Source organism: Bombina bombina, chromosome 11 (genome assembly GCF_027579735.1).
Source record: "Bombina bombina isolate aBomBom1 chromosome 11, aBomBom1.pri, whole genome shotgun sequence".
Lineage (NCBI taxonomy): Eukaryota > Metazoa > Chordata > Amphibia > Anura > Bombinatoridae > Bombina > Bombina bombina.
In genome coordinates this window covers 156,803,016-156,824,034 of record NC_069509.1, presented here as the reverse complement: position 1 = coordinate 156,824,034, position 21,019 = coordinate 156,803,016, and the positions used below count along the sequence as shown (strand labels likewise).

Here is a 21,019-nt window from a genome sequence, read left to right as displayed (position 1 = left end):
GTAAACACTTTTCAGTGACGTTTTTTTTCTTCTAACACCCCACACCCGCACACTTTAACCCCATAAAACTGCTTTGTGCAGGTTTTTTTTTAAATTATGCTACAATTTTTTTAATACAAAAAAGGAAACAAAAACACAATTTATGCTTACCTGATAAATTTATTTCTCTTGTGGTGTATCCAGTCCACGGATCATCCATTACTTGTGGGATATTCTCATTCCCAACAGGAAGTTGCAAGAGGACACCCACAGCAGAGCTGTAATATAGCTCCTCCCCTAACTGTCATAGCCAGTCATTCGACCGAAAACAAGCCGAGAAAGGAGGAACCATAGGGTGCAGTGGTTACTGTAGTTTAAATTTAAAAATTACCTGCCTTAAAATGACAGGGCGGGCCGTGGACTGGATACACCACAAGAGAAATAAATTTATCAGGTAAGCATAAATTGTGTTTTCTCTTGTAAGGTGTATCCAGTCCACGGATCATCCATTACTTGTGGGATACCAATACCAAAGCTAAAGTACACGGATGAAGGGAGGGACAAGGCAGGAACTTAAATGGAAGGAACCACTGCCCGTAAAACCTTTCTCCCAAATATAGCCTCCGAAGAAGCAAAAGTATCAAATTTGTAAAATTTTGAAAAAATATGAAGCGAAGACCAAGTCGTCGCCTTGCAAATCTGATCAAAAGAAGCCTCATTTTTAAAGGCCCAAGTGGAAGCCACAGCTCTAGTGGAATGAGCTGTAATCCTTTCAGGAGGTTGCTGTCCAGCAGTCTCATAGGCTAAGCGGATTAAGCTTCTTAGTCAAAAAGAAAAAGAGGTTGCCGAAGCCTTTTGACCTCTCCTCTGTCCAGAGTAGACAACAAACAAAGCAGATGTTTGACGAAAACCTTTAGTAGCTTGTAAGTAAAACTTTAAAGCACGGACCACGTCCAAATTGTGTAACACAAGGATGGAACAACAATCTCTTGATTGATATTCTTGTTAGATACCAACTTAGGTAAGAACCCAGGTTTGGTACGCAGACTACCTTATCCGTAAGAAAAATCAGATAAGGAGAATCACATTGTAAGGCAGATAGCTCAGAGACTCTACGAGCCGAGGAAATAGCTACCAAAAAAAGAACTTTCCAAGATAAAAGCTTGATATCTATGGAATGAAGAGGTTCAAACGGAACTCCTTGAAGAACCTTAAGAACCAAGTTTAAGCTCCATGGTGGAGCAACAGGTTTAAACACAGGCTTGATTCTAACTAAAGCCTGACAAAATGCCTGAACGTCTGGAACATCTGCCAGACGCTTAACTAGCTGACAATCCTTTTTCCAAACCTTCTTGGAGAAAAGATAATATCCTAGCAATCCTGAACTTACTCCATGAGTAACCCTTGGATTCACACCAATAAAGATATCTACGACATACCTTATGGTAAATTTTCCTGGTGACAGGCTTTCGTGCCTGTCTTAAGGTATCAATAACTGACTCGGAGAAGCCACGCTTTGATAAAATCAAGTGTTCAATCTCCAGGCAGTCAGCCTCAGAGAAATTAGATTTGGATGGTTGAAAGGACCCTGAAGTAGAAGGTCCTGTTTCAGAGGCAGAGACCATGGTGGAAAGGATGACATGTCCACTAGATCTGCATACCAGGTCCTGCGTGGCCACGCAGGTGCTTTCAGAATCACTGATGCTCTCTCCTGCTTCATCTTGGCAATCAGTCGAGGGAGCAGAGGAAACGGTGGAAACACATAAGCCAGGTTGAAAGACCAGGGCGCTGCTAGAGCATCTATCAGTGTCGCCTTGGGATCCCTGGACCTGGATCCGTAACACGGAAGCTTGGCGTTCTGGCGAGACACCATGAGATCCAGTTCTGGTTTGCCCCAACGATGAATCAGTTGTGCAAATGCCTCCAGATGGAGTTCCCACTCTCCCGGATGAAAAGTCTGATGACTTAGAAAATCCGCCTCCCAGTGCTCTACACCTGGGATATGGATAGCTGATAGGTGGCAAGAGTGAATCTCTGCCCAGCGAATTATTTTTTAAACTTCTAACATCTCTAGGGAACTTCTCGTTCCCCCTTGATGGTTGATGTAAGCTACAGTCGTGATGTTGTCCGACTGAAATCTGATGTACCTCAGAGTTGCTAACTGAGGCCAAGCCTGAAGAGCCTTGAAAATCGCTCTTAGTTCCAGAATATTTAATGGAAGGAGAGACTCCTCTCCTTCAGGGAGTTCCAGACTGCAGCCCAACCTAGAAGGCTGGCATCTGTCGTAACAATTGTCCAATCTGGCCTGCGAAAGGTCATACCTTTGGACAGATGGACCCGAGATAGCCACCAGAGAAGAGAATCCCTGGTCTCTTGGTCCAGATTCAGTTGAGGGGACAAATCTGTGTAATCCCCGCTCCACTGACTGAGCATGCATAGTTGCAGCAGTCTGAGATGTAAGCGTGCAAACGGCACTATGTCCATTGCCGCTACCATTAAGCCGATTACTTCCATACACTGAACCACCGAAGGGCGCGGAATGGAATGAAGAACCCGGCAGGAATTTAGAAGCTTTGATAACCTGGACTCCGTCAGGTGAATTTTCATTTCTACAGAATCTATCAGAGTCCCTAGAAAGGAAACTCTTGTGAGTGGGGATAGAGAACTCTTTTCCTCGTTCACTTTCCACCCATGCGACCACAGAAATGCCAGTACTACATCCGTATGAGACTTGGCAATTTGGAAGTTTGAAGCCTGTATCAGGATGTCGTCTAAATAAGGGGCTACTGCTATGCCCCGCGGCCTTACGACCGCCATAAGTGACCCTAGAACCTTTGTAAAGATTCTTGGGGCTGTAGCTAATCCCAAGGGAAGAGCTACAACTGGTAATGCCTGTCTTAAAAGGCAAACCTGAGAAACCGATGATGATCTTTGTGTATCGGAATGTAAAGATAAGCATCCTTTAGATCCACTGTAGTCATATATTGACCCTCCTGGATCAGTGGTAGGATGGTACGAATAGTTTCCATCTTGAACGACGGAACTTTGAGGAATTTGTTTAAGATCTTTAGATCCAAAATTGGTCTGAAGGTTCCCTCTTTTTTGGGAACCACAAACAGATTTGAGTAAAAACCCTGTCCCTGTTCCTTTTTTGGAACTGGATGGATCACTCCCATAACTAGGAGGACTCGTACACAGTGTAAGAATGCCTCTCTCTTTATCTGGTGTGCAGATAATTGTGAAAGGTGAAATCTCCCTTTTGGGGGGAAGCTTTGAAGTCCAGAAGATATCCCTGGGATATAATTTCCAACGCCCAGGGATCCTGAACATCTCTTGCCCACGCCTAGGCAAAGAGTGAAAGTCTGCCCCCAACTAGATCCGTTCCCGGATAGGGGGCCGTTCCTTCATGCTGTCTTAGAGGCAGCAGCAGGCTTTTTTACCTGCTTACCTTTTTTCCATGTCAGGTTTGGTCTCCAGACCGTCTTGGATTGAGCAAAAGTTCCCTCTTGTTTATTATTAGAGGAAGTTGATGCCGCACCTGCCTTGAAGTTTTGAAAGGCACGAAAATTAGACTGTTTGGCCCTAGATTTGGACCTGTCCTGAGGAAGGGCATGACCTTTTCCTCCAGTGATATCAGCAATAATCTCCTTCAACCAGGCCTGAATAGGGTCTGCCCCTTGAAGGGAAGGTTAAGTAGCTTAGATTTTGAAGTCACGTCAGCTGACCATGATCTAAGCCATAGCGCTCTGCGCGCCTGTATAGCAAAACCAGAATTCTTAGCCGTTAGTTTAGTCAAATGAACAATGGCATCAGAATAAAAGAATTGGCTAGCTTACGTGCTCTAAGTTTGCCAAGTATGTCATCCAATGGAGTCGCTACCTGTAAAGCCTCTTCCAGAGACTCAAACCAGTACGCCGCAGCAGCAGTGACAGGGGCAATGCATGCAAGGGGCTGTAGGATAAAACCTTGTTGAATAAATATTTTCTTAAGGTAACCTCTAATTTTTTATCCATTGGATCTAAAAAAAAAAAAGCACAACTGTCCTCGACAGGGATAGTAGTACGCTTTACTATAGTAGAAACTGCTCCCTCCACCTTAGGGACTGTCTGCCATAAGTCCCATGTGGTGGCGTCTATGGAAACATTTTTCTAAAAATAGGAGGGGAAGAGAACGGCACACCTGGTCTATCCCATTCCTTATTAATAATTTCTGTAAACCTTTTAGGTATTTGGAAAAACATCAGTACACACCGGCACTGCAAAGTATTTATCCAGTCTACACAATTTCTCTGGCACTGCAATGGTATCACAGTCATTCAGAGCAGCTAAAACCTCCCTAAGCAACACGCGGAGGTGTTCAAGCTTAAATTTAAATGTAGAAATATTAGAATCAGGTATCTTTCCTGAGTCATTAACATCACCCACTGACTGAAGCTCTCTTTCCTCAGCTTCTGCATATTGTGAGGCAGTATCAGACATGGTTCTTAAAACGTCAGTATGCTCTGCATTTTGTCTCACCCCAGAGCTATCTCGCTTACCTCTAAGTTCAGGTAGTCTGGCTAATACCGCTGACAGTGTATTATCCATGACTGCCGCCATGTCTTGTAAAGTAAACGCTATGGGCGCCCTAGATGTACTTTAGCGCCATTTGAGCATGAGTCCCTTAAGCGGGAGTCAAAGGGTCTGACACGTGGGGAAAGTTAGTCGGCATAACTTCCCCCTCGTCAGATTCCTCTGGTGATACATTTTTTAAAGACAGAAAATGATCTTTATTGCATAAAATGAAATCAGTACATTTGGTACACATTCTAAGAGGGGGTTCCACCATGGCTTTTAAACATAATAAACAAGGAGTTTCTTCTATGTCAGACATGTTTATACAGAATAGCAATGAGACTAGCAAGCTTGGAAAACACTTTAAATCAAGTTAACAAGCAAATATAAAAAATGGTACTGTGCCTTTAAGAGAAACAAATTTTGTCAGAATTTGAAAAACAGTGAAAAAATGCAGTAAATCAAACGAAATTTTTACAGTGTGTATAATAGGCTAACAGAGCATTGCACCCACTTGCAAATGGATGATTAACCCCTTAGTTCAAGAAACGGATCAAAAAAACGAAATAGACGTTTTTTAACAGTCACAACCAACTGCCACAGCAAGCTCTGGCCCTACCTTCCCCAATAAACGACTTTGGAAAGCCTTTGGGCCCTTTAGAGATGTTTCCTATAGCATTCAGAGGGCCTTTGAGGGAAGCTGGATGTCACAGTTTGTAATTTTAACTGCACCAACTGTAACTTTTATACTACAACAGTGGAAATTGTTTCTAGTCAAAATTTAAGCCAGCCATGTGGAAAAAACTAGGCCCCAATAAAGTTTTATCACCAAAGCATATATAAAAACGATTAAACATGCCAGCAAACGTTTTATATTGTAAATATCATAAGGGTATTACCCCTGGGAGTAAGCATGATACCAGTCGTTATTAAATCACTGTATTCAGGCTTAACTTACATTAATCCGGTATCAGCAGCATTTTCTAGTGTTTTCCATCTCTAGAAAAAATTATAACTGCACATACCTGATAGCAGAATAAACTGCACGCCATTCTCTCGCTGAAGTTACCTCATCTGTGTAATCCTTGCTTGTTGAGAGTTGCAAGAGAATGACTGGCTATGACAGTTAGGGGAGGAGCTATATTACAGCTCTGCTGTGGGTGTCCTCTTGCAACTTCCTGTTGGGAATGAGAATATCCCACAAGTAATGGATGATCCGTGGACTGGATACACCTTACAAGAGAAAACATTATTTTTGGGGAAATTGGGGGTTATTTTAAAAATTATCCAGAGGTTAATTTATGAAGCGCTTATTTGTAATTTGCCCGTTTACGGGTGCGCAATAAATTAGTGCTCCACTTGTAATCTAGCCCTTAAAATGTAATTATATAGAGATATATGATTAGGTCAATAGCATTGGAAACACATGCTTTAGTCAACCTAAAATTACTTTAAATAATTTTGTTACACCCAGTCTAGCATCTACTCACTAGACTTGATTTAAAGGTACACTAAACCCAATTTTTTTCTTTAATGATTCAGATAGAGCAGCAATTTTAAGCAACTTTCTAATTTACTCCTATTATGAATTTTTATTTCTTCTCTTGTAATCTTTATTTAAAAAGCAAGAATGTGATGCATAAGAGCCGGACAATTTTTGGTTGAGAACCTGGGTTATGCTTGCTTATTGGTGGGTAAATTTAAGCCTCTAATAAGAAAGCTCTATCCATGGTGCTGAACCTAAAATGGGCTGGCTGCTAAGATTTACATTCCTGCTTTTAAAATAAAGATAGCAAGAGAATAAATAAAAATTGATAATAGGAGTAAATTAGAAAGTTGATTAAAATTTCATGCTCTATCTGAATCATGAAAGAAAAAAATTGGGTTCAGTGTCCCTTTAAGCTCACTACATCAAAGAAGGTTTTACAAAAAATATAACATAGCTCTTTTATTTGCAGATTGGCCACAGAAAAAGAGCTCAGGTAAATATACTCAAAATACGTCTGCCACTGGACAGCTCTGGACTTGCAAATTGGAAATTTGTGAAAATCTAGAAATTAAATTAGTTTTAAAATATTTTAAACAGTTTTTGTATGCAGCTTGTGCACAATACAGTGTTTTGTTGCTGACAAATATGTAAAAAACTGACTGTCTCTTTAATATCCTCTTAGGGGGATACTTTTTTTTTAACACTGACCCAATTTATTGGCACAAATGTGAAGTTATCGGTCCATCTTTTGCTAAATCACACAAATAATATTTAGCCTTACCAGTTTTTCTAGTTGCCGATATGTGATACTGAAGAAATCCACTTTGACGATACTGGAGAAAAAGAACAAAAAAAATATTGCATTGCTTATTATTGCAAAGACTAAACACAGAAACAGAATTTTAAAATCTGCAGCTTAGTTTTGGGATTTTGAGCTTTATGTAGAATTTGGAAATATGAATCCTTTTTCCCATCCAAAATCAATGCATGCTGATAGCACCTAGGCTTGGTATGCTTAAAGGGACAGCAATATCAACATTAAACATACACGATTTAGATAGAGCAATTTTAAACAATTTTCCAATTTACTTCTATTATCAAATTAGCTTTGTTCTGTTGGTATTTATGTGTAACATTGCTATAAACATTGTTGCAAACTTTGCTGCCAGATCGCTACATGCCCACTCCTGAGATCACCTAGGGTTACTCTTTAACAAAGGATACTAAGAGAACTAAGCAAAATTGATAATAGAAATACATTGGAAAGTTAATTAAAAATGCATGCTCTATCCAATACATTTAAGTTTCATTTTGACTTTATAGTCCCTTTAATTAGACATTGTACATTAAAATGTATTTCCCCTTAATGTGTTACCAATGACTTATTATAACAGTTGCACAGTATTAAATGTATAGAGAAATTGTACCTTTAGGTTTATTTTTGTATGATAAATAGCTGGTTTCGTTATTTAAAACCACCACCCATTGTTCTGCAGAACATGCTTATTCAAATGGCTGAGATTACAGGAAGAGCTGATCTTTTTATCTTATCTCTCTCTTGCTATATATTATAGTGGGTGGTGGTTTCAATTAGCAAAACCAGCTATTTTAATTGCAAGAATAAACCTAAAGGAACATCTCCAATATATGTAATGCTATGCAGCTGGCATAACAAGACAATGGAAAAAAAAATACAGTATATATTTTGATTAAATTGTAACATTTTTAAGACTACAGTTTCAAATTGATAATTATATGTGAGCTTGAATATGTAATTATTAGTAAAAAAATTATAGCGTTTTAGCGCCCTCCTTGAATCTATTTTGTTTTTAAGATCCATGCATGATGCCAGGAGGCAGGGGACTAAGTAACGGAAGCTCATGGGTGGAGTCTCAGGGGTCTGTGGGTGGAGTCATTGTGAATGGAGGTGGAGTCACAGTGTGTCATGAGTGGAGCCTCATGGATACAAATATACACATACTTTCTCAATAAAAAAAGCTATTGAAACTCGCATATATTATTTGATTAATAAAAAAGTGCAAAACATATTTGCTGCCCATTGATCTCAGGCAAACTGACTCCCCAAACCAAGGGATCCAAGTGGCATTTGTCAGGATCACAAACATTGGTGCCATGGGGAGCATTTTTTGCCACATCCCTGAATTTATAGCAACAGGCTGCACTGTAACCTATTTATTAAGGTAAGGTTTGTCCCTTCCCCCTGTTATAAAACTGTGTAACCACAGGGATCTGCGGGTCATGTGCCCCTCAACATATTGTCAGGGATCTCCATGTGCTGTGGGAGTATCAGTGCCATTGAACATATTTTGGTATGCTCTAGCAGGAAAATTGAATGGGGGAGGGAGATTTAAAGTTCAAAATCAGGATTAAGTAGTGGGAAAGGATGACACCCCCATCATCCTACCTTCATTGTAGCTTTATGGCAAGCAGAGGAGGTCCTGAAAAAATACTTTTGGAGGACAAAAACCCTGCAGAGATCCATGCACGATGCCAGGAGGCAGAGGACTGAGTGAGGGAGGCCCATGAGGAGAGTCTCAGGGGTCTGTGGGTGGTGTCGTGAATGGAGGTGGAGTCAAATGTATCCCGTGGCTGAGTGTCATCAGCGGAGGTGGGAAGAGGGGGCAATGTTCAGCCCAGTGAGCAACCCCACCTGACGCTGAGGTATCTGATATCACCCGGATTCTTGGGGAAGCTGAGCTATACCGGTCACTTTTTGTTTAATTTTTGACTATTCCTACTTGTTCATGGGTGGGCGTTGTAAGGTTTATTTTGTCACCTACATACATTGGTTTACTGTTGGGCCTTTTTTCTTAACTCCTTTGCGACCAAATTTTGGTTGTGATTTAATAGTAAATTAATCAAATCGTTTTTTAGGTGAAAATTCCCTTATCTTTTTTCGTTTTTGTGTGTAACTCCAAATACATATAATGGAAGGTAGTACCAGGTGGTTTCTTTTTCTCCTGGAACATAAAATATTAATATTGATGCTGTAGTGCCAATCAATGTAATAATTATACAGGATATTCTTTGTCTCTCCTATGCACAAACCAATCTACTCTTGATTCAGGCAGGAATCTTTATTTAAAGAAACAGTGAAGTCAAAAATTGTCTGTGAAAGAGCAACAATAAAAGATGTTGAAAATAAATTTCAGAAACAAAAAAGTAAAGGAAAAGGTGTTTAAATTAAAGTGACATTTGAATTTGTAAGGCGTATACATGTACAACTAATACTGCAGTATACATGGTACCTCCCACATATCAGTAGACAATACCGCATGCATTCATGCTAACAAGCACTAGAAATGCAGTGGAAAATGTCGGAGGCAGCTAAGCCTTTTAGCACTATCAAGCAGAAGGTAAGAGGACTTCAAGAGAGATAATTATGTTTCTAATCTCATATCTATAGACTCTTCTGAAAGACTAGTAGTCACTCATTATTTTCAAGGCAAGTCTTAATTAGTTTTGAATCCATAATTCAATGCAGAATTTATGTTGTATTAGAGAGTCATTATATTAACCTTTAAACTAAAGCCATATTTATCTACGTCCAGAGCCATTTTTCCCTACACACCTCAGCGACATAATTATCCACGTGCTATCACACACATTTCTCTGCTGACAAGGACAGGGTGACACTAAAAAGACAAGGAGGCCTATCTATCAAGCTCCGAATGGAGCTTGAAGGGCCGTGTTTCTGGCGAGTCTTCAGACTCGCCAGAAACGCAAGTTATGTAGCAGCGGTCTCATCAGATCGGTTTGATTGACACCTCCTTGCTGGCGGCCGATTGGCCGTGAATCTGCAGGGGGCGGCATTGCACCAGCAGCTCTTGTGAGCTGCTGGTGCAATGCTGAATATGGAGAGCGTATTGCTCTACGCATTCAGCGAGGTCTTGCGGACCTGATCCGCACTGTCCGCAAGACCTTTGTTAAATTGGCCTCAAGGAATCAATTAAATAGACAGCGGTTTTTAAATTGATAGTTCTTATCAGCAAAGATAGGTTTGATTTGCTTCTTAGTGAAGCTTATGTCTATGGCGAAATCAATAAACATTTAAGTTATAGTAAAGCTTAAAATCCTCCATTTAAAAAAGGTAAAAAAACACAACATCTAGGTAAGTATCCTGCTTGCTTTTGCCACAGAAGTAAACTATGTTATCGCCAATGAACCAGGGAACTCTGGGTAAGGTATGCAAATGATATATAGAACATTTCACGCTTGCATCCGTAACTGGGTTTAACCAAAGCAAGCATTGATTTCCCCTGGAAATAAGCTTCACTATGCAGAATTAACAACTTAAAAACAGCTGAGAGTCAGGGTTATCCTGCTGGCTTTTTTGCTCAGGGACTTTCTTGTAGCCTCAGAGGAAATGATGGCAACTGTTCCTCTGAGTTACAGAGCCCATGGAAGATGGCGGCAGCTCCTCAAGGGTGAAGTTATTTGCCCGTTCATGGGTGCCAAACTTTTAAAACGTGCTAGGCCTTTTAGCCAGGCACCAAAAAGTAAAGGGGTATTTTCTGTTACATTGTACTGCATATATGTACAATAAAGATATGTGTATCCATTTATTTTCTGCCCTTTTCACAGATTTTTCTATAAATTGCAATCAAAATCTTTCACAAGATGAGACCATTTTTATTTATAAGGTATAAGGTATGTGCCTGAAATTTAAACTTCAGTGTAACCTCTCTCCAAGACACCATGGGCCAGATTATTTAACGCTCCCGCTCAAGCACTAACTACGCTAGAAGTAAGCTTTTTGCAGGCGTTGGGTTGTGCTCGTATTACAAGTTGAAAGTAAAAAGTTATCACTTGCTCGCTAACCCGACATGCGTAAAAAGATGAACTGAGAATATCACATGTGTGTTCACGTACTCAATGGAGCAAAAAAAGTGGAAAATTGTAACACCCTACTCGTGCGCTAACCCGACATGAAAATACTAAAGGGACAGTCAAGTCCAAAAAAAACTTTCATGTTTCAAATAGGGCATGCAATTTTAAACAACTTTGCAATTTACTTTTATCACCAATTTTGCTTTGTTCTCTTGGTATTCTTAGTTGAAAGCTAAACCTAGGAGGTTCATATGCTAAATTCTTAGACCTTGAAGGCCGCCTCTAATCTAAATGCATTTTGATAGTTTTTCACCGCTAGAGGGCATTAGTTCACGTGTTTCATATAGATAACATTGAACTCATGCACGTGAATTTACCATGGAGACAGCTCTGATTGGCTAAAATGCAAGTCTGTCAAAAGAACTGAAATAAGGGGGCAGTCTGCTGAGGCTTAGATACAAGGTAATCACAGAGGTAAATGTGTATTACTATAACTGTGTTGGTTATGCAAAACTGGGGAATTGGTAATTAAGGGATTATCTATCTTTTAAAACAACAAAAATTCTGGTAGACTGTCCCTTTAATATTTCACATTCCAATGTTCTTCACCTAGCAGACTATGTTCTATTATTAAATACACACACACACACACACATATATATATAGTATTTTGCACAAATATCTAGTTATATCTATTAAGGTTGCACCAATACCATTTTTTTTTATGACTGAGTACAAGTACCGATACTGATTTTCAAATACTCGCCGATACCAATTACCGATACTTTTTTTTAATGTCATGTGACAGTTTACCAAGCACAATACATACTAATTATTTAAGATTCCTTCTTTATAATTATAAAGGACTGTAATTCAAAATACATTATGAAATAATAAAACAGTTTTATTTGTCACAAAGTTTACAGAACATGTTTATAAATAAAAAATATTACAATAAAATATTAAATTTAAAGGGGTGATACAATTGGGTTGTAGGGCTGTTATATCACATCAATCTGACATTGTATGGAGGTTCGACTCTTAAGTAGAACAGTCTTTCACTTTCCACACTACTGCATGGGGTAGAAAGATATTTTTGGGCCATTTTAGCCAGAGCTGGAAATCTGTTTATTAACTGACCAGTACTTTAGGGGTTTGTCTGAATCAGGTACAGTGATCTCTCTTACAATAATACAATTAACAGCAATTTGTATTAGCAATTTTTAGTTTAGTCTCCACTCCAGTTTAAAATGAAATGGGAACATGCAGTTTTAAAAAACTTCAGAAGATAGCATATGGGTAGGAAGTGGAGGTATCGGTTTAGGTATCGGTGCATTTGCACGAGTACAAGTACTCATGCAAATACTTGGTATCGGTACCGATACCGATACTAGTATCGGTATCGGTGCAACCCTAATATCTATTATATATATATATACACACATGAATATATATAGGTATAGATATATACAGATATTTATATATAGGAATATCTATTTATAAATACATAGAACATATTCTTCTATGTGCAGAACATTGGAATGTGAAATATTTACAGTAAATACACAGTATAACACTTTATTAAAAATTAATATTGCATAAATATGATTTTACATGTTTTCATCTACTTGTTAGCAAAGGGCTCCAATGCACTTGTCTATTTCTATATATATGTTGTGTACATATGTATTTATTTGTTTATATGCCTGCCTTTGTAATGTATTTTTGTTGTGTTTGTGACACTTTTTGTTTTGTGAAACAGTTAACCAGAGCTCTGAGGACGCAGTAATGATTCTAGTGCTAAAGCGATCACGTTTACTTCCAACTTGTAATACGAGCAAAAAACCCAACGCGTGCAAACACCCTGATGAACCCCATATCGTTCGAGCGTAACTGTTAGTGCTCCACTATTAATTTGGCCCTATAAGGGGGAAAACTGTGTAACATAAAAGGAGCATAGATTACACTAGATTGTACATTACCACTTAACCAGGCCTCCCCTTTGGGTCTGGGCGATAGGAGCACCTGTCCTGTGCTTAGGGGGGCTTGTACTATCAGGGGTGAGGGTATGAGAAGGTACATTGTGTTTCCTGTATTTAGTTTAAAAGTAAGTGTTTAAAGGGACATTCAACCCAAATGTTTTCTTTCATGATTTAGAAAGATCATGCAATTTTAAACAACTTTCTAATTTACTTCAGTTGTCTATTTTGCTTCATTCTCTTGATATCCTTTGCTGAAATGCATATCTAGATAGGCTCAGTAGCTGCTGATTGGTGGTTGCACATAGATGCCTAGTGTGATTGGCTTACCTTTGTGCATTGCTATTTCTTCAACAAAGGATAGCTAAAGAATTAAGCAAATTAGATAATAGAAGTAAATTGGTATGTTGTTTAAAATTGCATTCTCTTTCTGAATCATGAAAGAAAAAAATAGTTTTTTTGTTCCTTTAAGGTTTCAGGAAGTGTACTATATACAGTGTTTTTCCTTATACAGGACACACTGATTGTTGGATCAGGTGTCGGCCATACAGGGGGCAGTGCATACAGGGGGAGGGGAATAAGGGACTGGGCTGAGGGTGCCCACAAATATGTTATGCCCAGGGACCAAGTGTGGCCCTGCCCTTACCCATCTCCTTTCTGCCTGTCATATGTTTTGATGCCTGTAACCGGGGCATATTTTGGTTTTGGTCATCTAAGCGTGTGCCTACAACATCAAGGTTTACAGGGGACAGCACATTTTTAAAGGCTCGTTCTATGACGTCTTGTTTAGCCACCTCTATGCTCTCCAAATATTTTATGTATTAATTTGACATCAAGAAAATGATTCCTGGTTTTCTAGTGTGGGGGTATGACCCTTCCATGAGTCACTGGCATCCGATTGTGACATATATATATATGAGGCAAATTTGACTTAAAATTGTTAGGGGGAGAAACAGATATCTCAGTGTCTAGGGCAGCATAAATACTATATACACTACTATGTTTGTCACTTCCTCATGAAGTGTAACTACAGGAGATACATACATTTCACCATCCTAATCATTATTACATTAACGTTAGTTTTAATTAGACGAGGACTATGATGTGGACCTCTTTTTAAATATCATCTTGAGATTTTGTTATAAGAGCTGGGCATGCTGTTAAGCACTTGTTTTTTCTCTCATGCGCTTCTGGTTTTTTTGATCCTGCTAAGAAAACAGGCTATAAAAGAAGAACCCACTGTTTAAAATAACAAGCATTTTTTACCCCTAGAGTATACATAGGCTTAGAGGGCATAAGGCATCACATTTGTAGAGACAGCAGATTCCGTTCTGACTAAGACGTCTTAGAGTTGTGAACTTCAAACACTCTTCAAAATAACTTGTACAGAATCTGAAAAAGCTCTTCAATATCCAGCAGACTATATTGAGCACATCATGGAAAGGTTTAAAATCTCTCAATTCCCTTGATTCTAAAAAGCAGCTCACTTGAACTTTCAAGTTGTGACATGCACGATCATATATAAGTCTGTGCTTTGGCAATAGGTGGATGTTGTATAAAGGCAGCAAAATCAAAGTGATCTGCTTGCTTGAATTTTACCATATGGCACTCTGAGTATTCGTTCCAGTGATGATAGCAATGCCCTGGAGTTACTTGTTAATCATGGAATCCCAAACTGGCATCTATAGGGTTGCCACGTGTCCAGCATTTTCCTGGACAGTCCAGTATTTCAACTATCTGTCCGGTAAAATATATTAGGAAATACTGGTCACCTAACTGGAGGTCCAGTCAGAGACCTACTTTTGATATACAGCTGATGGGCTACCAGGCAGTTGGTCTGATCTGAGGTCTGAAAAGGTCTGGAGTGGTGTATAGAATTATATATGTTTAAAGTGCTATATATATAAAAGAAAAATATATATTTTTAAAAATACAATGTATTTTATTCATAAATAAGCATAACATAAATGAATAAGGATGTCCTTATCACATAGATGAATATGATGTACTCCGAAAAAGCCTTTGGGTGAAACGCGTTGACATATCACTACAAGCCACAGTGGATGGATATCTGCACATAACAGACCACAGCGAGTTCACTGAACTCAGAAGAAACTATAGTTTACCAACCGCAATAGCCGCGAGTATCTGCAAGTATTGGATTACATTGAGAAATCCCACAACAAGCCGCAGTGGGCAGATGCCCGCAAAGAAAGAACCACAGTGAGTTTATTGAACTAAGAAGAAAATATTACGAAAAGTCGCAATAGCCACAAGTATTGCCCACTTTTTGTATCAGAGATAAAATACATGTGTGTATCAACTAAACAGAGATTGCAACAGTAAAGCAGGGTGATATATTTTTAATCAACACGAAATAAAGTATACATTACGAGTGTGTTTGGACACACCCCCTTTGTGATATCAGAAAGATCCTTTCAAACACTCTTTGTTTAAAAACCTTTGGAATATCAAATCTATCAAGACTATAATTTATCATTTTCAGTAAGTTTTTTTAGAAAGATTTTATTGTCACTTTCGGTGTACACCATATTCATCTATGTAATAAGGACGTCCTTAATAATTTGTGTCATGCTTATTTATGAATAAACTACATTGTATTTTTAAAAAAATGTCTCTTTCTTTTATATATATAACTCTTTAAACATATATAATTATATACAAAGCTCCAAACCTTTTTGGGCGCTAGTATATTTTTTTCTGTTTTTTTGTGTGTTTTCATTATCTTTGTGATCCATTAGGAGAGGGGATCACCTGTAAACTAGGCAGTGAGTTGGGGGATAGCGCTGGATTTTAACTTTTTTTCCTGATCTGACATGGACATATAACACCATGCACTCAAATTATAATGATTCTTGTTCAGTTTGTTTGTTGTTCATCTGTTAGTTATTATAGGATATATACGCACACTTTTTAGAGCTAAGACTCAGATCTTATTTTGTTGAGAGACAAATCTATATTTATCCTGATAATACAGCACACCAGGAACAGGCTTGTCCAATACAAGTATACATATTAAAATGTTTTAAAAACAAGGGCTAACCAGCACAGACTAAGCAATTGTGACAAGACCATTACAATACTGTTTTCCACAATCCGAAAGACACAGACTCTCACTCGGTATCCTCAGTTTGTAAATTGTAATATAGGCAAAATTTGAATAAAACAAAGTCCTCTCCACCAAGTGATGAACATGTCCAAAGTTCCAATTCAACGTACGTTTCACCAATAAGACATTTTCAAGGATACAAAAAATGTGTAAAGGAAACCTCTTTAAAGGGTCACTAAACCCAAAATCTTTCTTTCATGATTCAGATAGAGAATAGAAATTTAAACAACATTACAATTTACTTCCATAATTTATTTTGCTTCATTTTTTAAATATCCTTATTTGAAGAAAAAGCAATGCACATGGTGAGCCAATCACATGATGCTTCTATGTGCAGCAACCAATCAGCAGCTAGTGAGCATTTCTAGATATGCTTTTCATCAAAGAATATCAAGAGAATAAAACAAATTAGATAATATAAGTAAATTAGAAAGATGTTTAACATTGCATTCTCATTCTAAATCATAAAAGAAAAAATGTGGGTGGCATGTCCCTTTAATAATATGCATTGCACTATGTGTAAGGCTGGTGAGGTAGCTCAGTTGGTAAATGCCCTGACTACAAAAAAGCCTGTTTAAAAGAACCAAGGTCACAGGTTCAAATCAGTGGCAGGGCCAACTCAGGCTTTCATTCTTCCGTGTGTACCATTAAATTGGGTAATAATAACATCTATTACTATTCAGCTGCCGATTTGGATAATTCCAATAGCGAACGCTCAAAAAGCACTTTGAGTCCCACTGGGAAAAAGGCACTATAAAAATACTATTTATTATTATGTAACTCGCATGACTTCAAGGAACCTTGACAAAATATATGACATGGTATATTATTAATGTTTTTAATACTGACATAACCCAAATACAATCCTACATTATATAGATGATTTAGGCTAGAATTGGGTTAATACCAGGGTACAGTTATGGTTAATATAAACATTGACCAGTTGGATGGCAGAGATGACTGCAAAATATAGTACATTGGAGCCCTCTTTGGAAAAAAAGGGTAAAAAGCTGTATTACCACAGTGGCATTGCTGCTGATTTATAACATTGTGATTGTGTGGAGTTATAAAAGCAATTAAGAACAGCATTTTAACAAGGTGATGGTTTTCACTCCACCTTCTAGACACAACATTTTGGTAGCAAGCTGTAAAGGGTGACATCTCTGGACTTACTTGACAAAGAGTTTGTTATACACATTTTGACTCTTCTCAACATCTTCGTGTACGGCATCAGCCAACTTTACTAGACATCTTAAATGATCCACATCATTCTATATGCAAAACAAATATATATACATTTTACTTAACAGTAGCATATTCACTGTTGTATAAATCAGCAATTATGTTATTTAAAGGGACACTGAACCCAAAAAAATTATTTTGTGATTCAGATAGAGCATGCAATTTTAAGCAACTTTCTAATTTACTCCTATTATCAATGTTTCTTTGTTCTCTTGCTATCTTTATATAAAAAAGAAGGCATCTAAGCTTTTTTCTTGGTTCAGAACTCTGGACAGCAGTTTTTGATTGGTGGATGAATTTATCCACCAATCAGCAAGGACAACCTAGGTTGTTCACCAAAAATCTTCCGGCATCTAAACTTACATTCTTGCATTTCAAATAAAGATACCAAGAGAATAAAGAACATTTGATAATAGGAGTAAATTAGAAAGTTGCTTAAAATTACATGCTCTATCTGAATCACATAAGAAAAAAATTGGGTTCAGTGTCCCTTTAAAGCAATATAAATGTTAAAATTAAACTTCAGATAAAGCTTGCAGTTTTAAGAGACTTTTAAATTTACTTAATAAATTTTAATTCACTTATCAGGAAGTCACCATGTTTTACTTGTTTAAACTGCATGTATATAGATAGACAGATAGATAGATAAATAGACAGATATATAGATATATTCAGACAGTCAGGAAGCTGCCATTCTCCTAGGCAGCTGCCTATTTTGTTTTTCTAGGTTATTTATAAAAATGACTATGCATTGTATAAGACATTACTTTCTAAACTAAAGAAATATCAGGCTATATACTATTTTCTGTAAATTACACAATATTGTTGGATAATTTGAGACTAATTAGAATTTGTGGCAGTCAAATATGTTTTCCAGTATTCATTTTCAATGTATTCAATTAAACCCCCTCATCATATTAATCACGGTAATAGAGGTCTAGATATATTAAATTATGAGAGGCCTGTGGTATTGGGATGGAAGCAAAATGTATCTGTAATCTAAATTGTGGCTAAATTATTACAAAGATTTGACCCGGCGAGGTGCAAGATACGTCAAACATAAAGAGCCTTCCTGAATGTTGCATCTTCTTATTGAGAATTTCTGCTTCTAGCTGATGCCTCTACTCAACATGAGCTTGGTAAATTTAGCTATACATGAATGCTCATACACACGCATAATGAATATTTAAATATGAAGCCTGCTGTTTTGTTTAAAACAAACATCTCTCTGGACTCTCTTTAAGTGAATCTTGTAGATATCACAAATTAGCATTCTGTAACATTCTATTCTATTATCTAAATACAATCTATTTTTAGAAGAATTGCATTGCCCATTATCTACCAAATCTTTAAAAAGAATTAAAAAAAAGAGGAATGCCACATAGTAAAAAATGTAATTACTAACAAAGCTACCCAAAGGTAATTATCTAAAGTACCTGAAATAATGGGTGATGGGAACTTTATCTCATATTGTTCCTGGCTTTATTTTGTAATCCCCCTTATCCATATTTTGTCATGAGTAGACTCCCAGATGTTTAAAAAAAATCATTTAAAAAAAAATAGCACCATCACTACTTAAAGGGGCAGTGTACTGTAAACTTGTTTTCCCTTTAAAGGGACAAGAAACATACAATTTTAAACTAGTTACCATTTTAATTGTATTATCAGATTTAATTCATTTTCTTTGAATCCTTTGTTAAAGGAGAAGCCATGAGCTACTGGGAGCTAGTTGAACACATCAGGGCCTATCTATCAAGCTCCGAATGGAGCTTGAGGGCCCGCAGACTCGCCAGAAACACCAGTTATGAAGCAGCGGTCTAAAGACCACTGCTCCATAACCCAGTCCGCCTGTTCTGAGCAGGCGGACAGACATCACTGGAATTCAACCCGATCAAGTACGATTGGGTTGATTGACACCCCCCTGCTGGCGGCCGATTGGCTGGGAGTCTGCAGGGGGCGGCGTTGTACCAGCAGGTCACAAGAGCTGCTGGTGCAATGCTGAATACGAAGAACGTATTGCTCTCCGCATTCAGCGAGGTCTGTCGCACCTGATCTGCACTGTCGGATCAGGTCCGTCATACCTTTGATTAATATCCCCCATCATGTAAGCTAATAAGATATATGTGCACCTGCTAACTCTCAGTAGTGCACTGTTGCTCCTTAGGCTACGTAGGTATGTTTTCAACAAAGAATATCAAGAGAATGAGGCAAAATAAATAATAGAAGCAAATTGGAAATTTATTTAAAATTATATGTTCTGCCTGAATCACAAAAGTATAATTTTTTACTTTAATGCCATTTAAGATGTTTCCAATGACTTGTTATAGCAGCAGATAGTATAACATGTAGGAGAAAATGTTCCTTTAGGTTTATATTTGTATATGAAATAGCTGATTTTGTTCTTGGAAGCCATAGCCAACTAAAATGGGCTGACCTTGCAAGAAAATAGGACCTCCCTATACTATACACAGAAATGCTTTCATATGTTATCTTATCTTTTTTATTTTCTGGTACCTCTAACTGGGAGTGAAATTTCTTCTGCTGGTTGTATTTAAATAACGTTTCTATATCCAATATGTAAGTATTGAAATTTTGGTACAGATGGGAATACCCAAGGCAAGTAGCTACTTCAAATGTCAGTATATAGTTAGAGGAGTTATTTGTAAACAATTGAATTCACTAAAGCAGGTAAAATGGATAAGTGAGAACAAATTAAAGGGGATACAATTTTATAATACTCAATGTCCCTTTAAACCAGGAAATATATTTGTGTTACTGTAATTATGGGAACACATTTTCCACAGCAATAAACTATACAAAGTACTGCATCTGGCTCAATAGGAGAATCCAGAGAGAACAAGAGAGTAAGTAAACCTACTTTATGGTAAGCTAACTCTTATTCACCCCCATTTACCCCAATGTACTTACAAGGCAGACAACCTATCTGACCAATCTGAGAAAAGCTGGAGCTTGTAATATTCACCAGTTTATTTAATTAGGTTTCTTGACCAAGCTGCCCACGACTGACCATAGGTGCTACTGCAAATGCACAATAGGCAGGTGAATAGCCTATATATTAAATTGTGCAATGCCAGCTATTATTACCTAGGCTATTTTATGTACTATAGTCTCTTGGCTCCCCAAGTGTATAGCTCTGCTACTGTTAAACTATTGTATGTATAAAAAAACTCCTTGCAAAGTCAGAGCAGCTGTATAGCTGCCCCTCCCCCCCCCCGGCACCCCGCTAGAAGCGGTGTCACTTGAATATCTGGTGACAGTTTAGGTTTAACACAAACAAAGACACTGTCTATGGCACGAACAAAGCAGATTCTTAAAATACTGCAAATTTACTAAACCTAAACTATTTGATTTGCTGCATTTTGAAGAAAAGAGAACCAACTAACCTAGGGCTTTGAAATTTGCTTTCTGATCTCTCTAATGAGTGTGGCTCAAACACAATTTTTACGCATCAGCAATAAATTAATAGCGCATAAAAACCATTTTCCCCATGATTCAGATAAAGCATACGATTTTAAACAACTTTTCATATTACCTCTATTATCAACGTTGCTTCATTCTCTCTGTATCTTTTGTTAAAGAAGCAGCAATGCACTACTGGGAGCTAGCTGGACACATTAGATCAGCCAATGACAAGAGGTATATATAAAGGCAGCCACGAATCAGCAGCTTTCTCCCAGTAGTAAATTTCTGCTCCTGAGCCTATATATTTATGCTTTTCAACAAGGGATACCAAGAAAATTAAGCAAATTACATACAAAAAGTAAATTGGAAAGTC

At 37.8% G+C, this 21,019-nt stretch overlaps 1 protein-coding gene across 1 annotated transcript in view; it reads right to left on the bottom strand.

Moving 5' to 3' along the window:
* BAIAP3 (BAI1 associated protein 3) overlaps positions 1 to 21,019 on the bottom strand; it is a 537,315-nt gene that overhangs the window by 127,848 nt on the left and 388,448 nt on the right. The window contains exons 18-19 of the mRNA XM_053695302.1: positions 17,155 to 17,252; positions 6,803 to 6,854 (exon numbers count right to left, since the gene is read on the bottom strand). Coding sequence (XP_053551277.1) covers positions 6,803 to 6,854; positions 17,155 to 17,252 — 150 coding nt within the window. The remainder of the gene's footprint in view (positions 1 to 6,802; positions 6,855 to 17,154; positions 17,253 to 21,019) is intronic.